At 38.2% G+C, this 6,546-nt stretch overlaps 1 protein-coding gene across 1 annotated transcript in view; it reads right to left on the minus strand.

The window, feature by feature from the left end:
• The window catches only part of GLIS3 (GLIS family zinc finger 3), a 467,215-nt gene that overhangs the window by 65,574 nt on the left and 395,095 nt on the right, over positions 1-6,546 (minus strand). Inside the window, exon 7 of the mRNA XM_006768237.2 lies at positions 1,475-1,619. Within this exon, the coding sequence (XP_006768300.1) occupies positions 1,475-1,619 (145 nt within the window). The remainder of the gene's footprint in view (positions 1-1,474; positions 1,620-6,546) is intronic.

The raw sequence follows: 6,546 nt of genomic DNA on the forward strand, positions 1-6,546 counted from the left end.
TATTGATGATTCTCTCTCTCTTTTCCTCTCTCTCTAAAAAAAAAAAAATCAATAAAAACATATCTTTGGGTGAGGATTAAAAAAAAGTAGTGCTATATTGGCTGTTTTAAACTGATTGTTAACTTAATGTGCTAAAATAAATGTTCATATATCAAATATGTGGCAAATCAAACAGACATGTACAAACAAAAGCTAGTCAAGCTAGTCACGCTTTTTTCATGTATATCTAATACAAAATATTTATGTGCTGTAAACATTGTACATTGACATATTTCATATGTATATATGTACCTGTACCACAAACCTCTGTAAGATTTATTCAGCCCTTCAGATAAGGTTTAATCCCATGTCCCAAGTTCTCAAAACGCAGCTGTATTGGTCTCTGAGAGTAAGTAGCCAAAATAACTGATAAAGGGCCGCTGACTCTTGGTGTCTTGATGACTGACCTTCTTGAAACACTGTATTTGCTTAATGCCCCTTCCCCTGCCTTTGTACTAACTGAGAACTGTAAACTTTATCAAGTTACACAAGCATGTCTTTCTCTTATTCCACTGTTACGCATCAGTAAATTCTTAATTCTTTATGGCTTATTAGAACATTTTTAAAAAGAAAAAAAAGTCTGCTGCCAAAACCTGGCCCTGGAATCAGATGGGGGTGGGAGTGGGATTTGTAATCCACAGACAATAGAAAATTCTCATTGTCTGAAATGTGGAGCCGGTGGGACATTTACTATCAGAGTCACAGCATGACAATAAGGGCTTTCCAAACATGAGGATGCTAATCAGTTATGTTTGCAGGGGTACATCATCACTATGAGAGTGAAAGATGCATAAAAATCCAGGTAAGAAAGTAAATGGAAAAAAAAGCTTTCTTATTGCAAATTAATCCTTTCTTATTTTTCACTACACACATGACATTTTCCAAATATGGAGTCTTCTATTATTCAAACCCAGGCAGAAGGATATGGGTCTGGGGTTCTGGGAATGCCATTCTATCTCCCCCTACCCCTGCAATGGTTAACAAACAATAATGGACATTCTTATAAGTTGGTTTACTGGTACGCTATTTTTCTTAGAAACCTGGGGCTTCCTTTTAAAATGCAAAGAAGACAATGACTGTTCCATTAAGAAATCTGTTATCTGCTTAAGGGGGAAGCATTTCCTTGAGTCTATATCAGTTAATAAATTTGAGATACTTGGGAAGGTTGGGTGCATTGAACTTTTGGCAGAAACCCAGAACTAAAAGAGTTAATGCATTATTTTACTTTGTTTATTAATGAGAAAAAAGTCTGCTGCCAAACTGTGCTCAGAATTCAGACGGGACAGTATGGAGGGTGATAATTTGCAGTCCACTGATAAAGCAAAATACAGATGATATTAGAAGAATTTCTTTCATGTGAGCATTCCTTTAACCAGAGCGAAGGTGCCTAGAGAAAACCAGTTAGTGTGGTTGGGTCTGCCTTTGCTGTCATTACCTGGATAGAGTTCGGGCCCAGGCCCCGGGGAGCATCCCACTGCCCCATCTGCGGCAGCATCTTGCGGGGACGTGGCTGACTGCAGGGGTTGCACAGTGAGGCAATCCGTGAGCAAGTCAGGATGGAGCTCTGCACTGGACCGCAACTAAGAAAAGGAGAAAACAGAAGAGAGATGGAAAGGAAAGCTGTTACTTGGGATGCTTTCCTGGAATGGCATCATGCCCTAAGGTTCAATGCAATTCAATCCACAAGTATTTATCAAGCAACAACTATGGGCTTAAGAGAGTCAATAAAAGGGTCAGTTTTCCAATCCTCATAACACCTGGCAGGTGCTTCAGGAAAAATAGTGTGGCTAGAGGCAGATTTGACTTTAGTCCTGATATTTTGACTTCTGAGAACTCAACTGCCTATTATATTTCCTTGTATTTGCTCTGTATCTTATCAGAACTTGTAGCGATAACAGAACAAACTCAAGTATATTTAGTTCAGATTGGAAAGTGCTTTTAAAATACAGAGATATCACTATGAAAATATCTTGGAGATAATTCAGAAATGTCCATTGAGATTTGGTGCCTATAGATATTACATGACAGGAAAATACACAAGTTAAATTTTAAAATATTATGGAGCATGGTTAAAAGAAAACCAATGTCATTAACAGAAACAGAATCCCAACAGTAAGTTACATAACAAAAAACATTTAGATGGTCATATTATCACAATAACAAAATAAAGTCTTTATTTATTAGAGTACAAAAAAATCAAATCATAAGAATGTTAGAATAAAATCTAGGTGAAAAGTTACCTGATCTCTTTATGAAAAAGAATTCTGTAAATATAATTTGAATAGGAAAAAATCACAACATGAGATTGTTACATAAAAATCTCTGTATCTCCTGCTTATATAAAAATACAATATCTTAAAAATCTAGCAATGTATTTGTTACAGATATTGCAAGTAGTTACCATCTCCAGTGTTTAAAGGAAATACATAAGTTAATATTGTCTTTATCAAGACAAAACTAAACCTTCAGACCCAGGCTGGAGTATACTTATTCATCCAACAAATATTTATTGTCAGACACACCTCTAGACACTAGCAATCCCATGTTAGGGAAAGTATACTCCAGGGCGGAATAATAGTCCAGATAAGAAAGACAGTGAGGATGGAGGAGGGCTGGCAATTTTAGAAAGGAATCAGGGAAAACCTCTTGGACATGACACTTGCAAAAAGCTTTGAAAGAAGCAAGGGAGTGAGCCATACAGACATAAAGGGAGGAAGAACCTGTCGCCTTGTGGTGTGCCTGGATTATCTGAGGAACAGAAAGGATGGAGTGGTGTGAGCCTGGGACCTAGAGAAGAGAAATAGAAGATGAACCAGAGATGTAGTGGGGAGAGGGAGTATGTTTAGGGTCCCTCTCACCCTCCTTCCCAGATTAGACAACCAGGAAAGGTCCTTCCAGATCAGTTAAAGCTCTTAAATCATTTCTGGTCTAGGAATTATCTAATGATTAAGGTGGGAGGCACACAGCACAATCTCCTGGGTGGGGACTGCCTCACCACGCAGCCGTGGCATAAACATAAGACTTTAAAAAGGCAAAACAGAATGACAATAAACATTAAAAAAACATACAATACACTTAAAAGAAATGCAATATTAAAGTTTTTTAACTTATTAAGTTAATGAAACCTTTAACAAAGTAGTGGTAGCTAAGGTACAGTGAAAGAGGCATTCTTTTTTTAAATTTGTTTATTATTAAAAGTATTTCAGATGTCCCCCCCCCATTGACCTCCTCCATCTTAAACAATGTAGAAGTGTACATTGGTACAAACTTTCTAGATGGTATCTCACAATATTTTTCCAAATCCCATAATTTAAACCATTTGATCATAAAATTTGACTTAAGGATATACCGAGAAGAAAGGTGAAGGAAGATTTATACCCAACATTCCAATGATATAGAGTGTTATTTATAGCAATAAAAAATTTAGATAATGTTACTTAAATGTCCACAATTAGGGCCAATAAATGAACTTATTATCAATTTGATGGGATATTACATAACCACTAAAATAATGCTCATGATGATAAAAGCAAAATACAAAATTATATAGACGAAATAACAATGACATAAAAACACAGACAAAAAAACACTGTAAGAAAATGTAATCCAATATTAAAACTGATGTTTGCTCCTACTGTCATTATCATGAATTTATTTCCTCTGTTTTGTTTTGTTTTTAAATACTTTCCTCTGCTTCCAAATTCTCTGCATTCCAATGACTTGTTGGAGGCTGGTTTTAAACCAATTCAAGAGTGTCAATCGGGTGTATCTTTTCCAAACTTTCCATGTAATGATGTCAGATTGATAGCTTGAAATTGATCATGGTAAGAATATATACACCATAGAAACTGGCAAATGCTAGAAACTGTGGCTTTTTTTTTTTTATATAGAGAGCTGGTTAAACACTTCCATCATGCCAGCAACTCTGATCAGAAAAACACACACACACACAGAACATCAGCAAAGTTACTATTTAGAGAGCAATATTTCTTGGATCTCAAAAGCTTCATAAAGAGACAAACATATGCCCAGGTCTTAGTCCAAGAATATGACCCTAAGTATAGGGGAGAAGCATTTAACACACGGAGTGAATGAGACATAATTCTATTATCATTTCCTCAGCTTTGCCTCACTGGAATCTCTGACCAAGACTGTCTGAGTTTATGCCTAGCCCTCTCAGGGCCTTTGGAAAGTATGTTTGTTATTTTGGTACTAACCTAACACATGCTGTGTAAGGAACACTGGAAAAAAATCAAGGCTAAGAATGAGTTCTGGTGATCACTTTTAATTTATCTTCCTTTGTTAACATGTGATCTGGGGCCCACATGTTCTGCTAAGCACATACGTGATGTCTCTCTGCTTTCTATTACCAGCTACTCTAGGGTTTTGCAGTTATCAGTATGGATGAGGTCTTTCCAAGGAATTTCTTGGCCAGGGTTCCTCCTGGAGTCAAAGGCAGGCACTTTTTCCTCAGTTTCAACAAGTATTCTTGTTTTCCAAGAGTGTGATTCCATCTGACTCTGTGGTGAGAGTTAATTTGGTTTTCTCTGGGATTAGGCATGGTTCTAGAAACTGCTTCTTAAATTGAACAAGCCTTGAGGACCTTGTGCAAAACTGCCAAGGGAGAGCACTATGCATAGAAATGCAGTAATGAAATGATATGTAAGTTTACTGTCCTTCTTGCCCTCCCTCCCAGATTAGACGATCAGCAAAGGCCCTTCCAGATCATTTCAGGCTCTTAAACATTCCAGGAAGGCCTCAGTGGTGAGGCAGGAGGCACACAGCAGAATCTTCTGGGAGGGATGTTTTTCAATAAAATATGGTTTCATCTTTGGAGTAAGAAATTCAACTATGGATATGAAACTAATTATATAATGTGTATTTCAAACACATCTCCTTAGCTGCCAGGAATATTAAAAAAAGACAAAGGAAAATTTTTCAATGGGAGATGGTCTCTCACTGCGGTTCTCAGACCTAGGCATGTACCTGCAGGCCCTGTGGAGTTGCTGACTCAGGGGGCCTGGGGTGGACTTCAAACAAGTTCTCAGGCCACGATGAGGCTGCTTGTCGAGGGACTGCACTTACAGAAACATCAGGCTCTAAGAATCCTGAGGAGAGCTAATTTTTTTTTTGTTATGAAGAGAGAAAACAAATTATGAAAATAGGAAATTATAAGAAACCACTGTCTTTAACACATGAACTTTATGTAACCGTTTCTTATTATGTCTCTCTTCAGACCTCAAAATAATAAATGGTTCCATGAGATGCATGTCTTAAAATCAATTTGGATATTTTCTTTCACAGGGATAAGAAGGATTAAAAAATTCAATCCAGTTTAATACAGGATCTTGGAGAGACACTTTTTTTTATGGAACCTTTACTGCTCTTTATGGAAAGAAGTGAAAGTGGAGCCCACTGATTATCTAGTTTAAAGGGCTGCTGAGTTGGACAACACCAGGGACCTTTATTTGCACTGTAATCCATATGAATGGTGCCCCTGGAGTACCAACTCAGCTGCCCTAACCATACTCTATTCATTCCAGAGTAGCACTGTCCTTTCTTATCTTTCTCATTCATTCATCGAACAAATCTTTCTTGGGCCTCAACCATATGCCTGGCATATGCTGGGCACTGTTCCAGAAGGTTCAAATATATCAGCAATCAAAACAAAGATACTGAGTATGTGTTCTGAAGGACGGAGTAAACAGTAACAAATTAACTAAACAAGTAAATTGTATAGAAGTTGGTAAGTGCTATGGGAGAAAAAAAGAAAAAATAGAGAAGAACTAGATGGGATTGGAAATGTTGGGGAGAGTGGAGGCCTGGTTAAGAAAATATATTCAAGCAAAGACTTGAAGGAGTTGAGGAAATTATAAGTGCATATCAAGGAGGAACTGCAAGGAGGCCCGTGTGGCTGAAGTGGGGTGTGAGAAAGAGAAACACAGGAAATGAGGTCTGAAAGGTGGGGTGGGGGGTCATGCAGGACCCCAAGGCCTTCAATTAGCACTTTGGCTTTAGTGTTAGTGCAGCAGGGAACTCTTTCCTGTAAGGTCTCCACCATTTGCTTCTTGGGAGACTCATCTCATCCCCTGTTACTATCCACAGCCATAGAGGCACTTTGCCGCCCCTTCTCTGAGAGCCCACAATGAGCTGTGAGGTATGGACACACTGAGGTTAGTCCTGTGTCAACTTGGCTGGACTGCATTACCCAGTGTTTGATTGGGTAATTGGGTAATTACTGCGAAGGAATTCTGTAGATGGAGTTGACATCCAGAGCCAGTTGACTTTAAGTAAAGGAGATTATCTTCTAGAATCTGGGAGGGACTCATCCAACCTGTGAAAGGTCTCAAGAGCAAAAAAACCTAGTTTCCCTCAAAATGAAATTCCTCCTCTGGACTGCAGCATCAGCTCCTGCCAGAGTTCCCTCCCTACAGATTTCTTACTCACTGTCCCCCACAGTCACATAAGCCAATTTCTTCCTTTGAAATCAATCAATTTATCTCTCTT

The sequence above is a fragment of the Myotis davidii genome, unplaced genomic scaffold (genome assembly GCF_000327345.1).
Source record: "Myotis davidii unplaced genomic scaffold, ASM32734v1 scaffold83, whole genome shotgun sequence".
In the NCBI taxonomy this organism is placed as follows: domain Eukaryota; kingdom Metazoa; phylum Chordata; class Mammalia; order Chiroptera; family Vespertilionidae; genus Myotis; species Myotis davidii.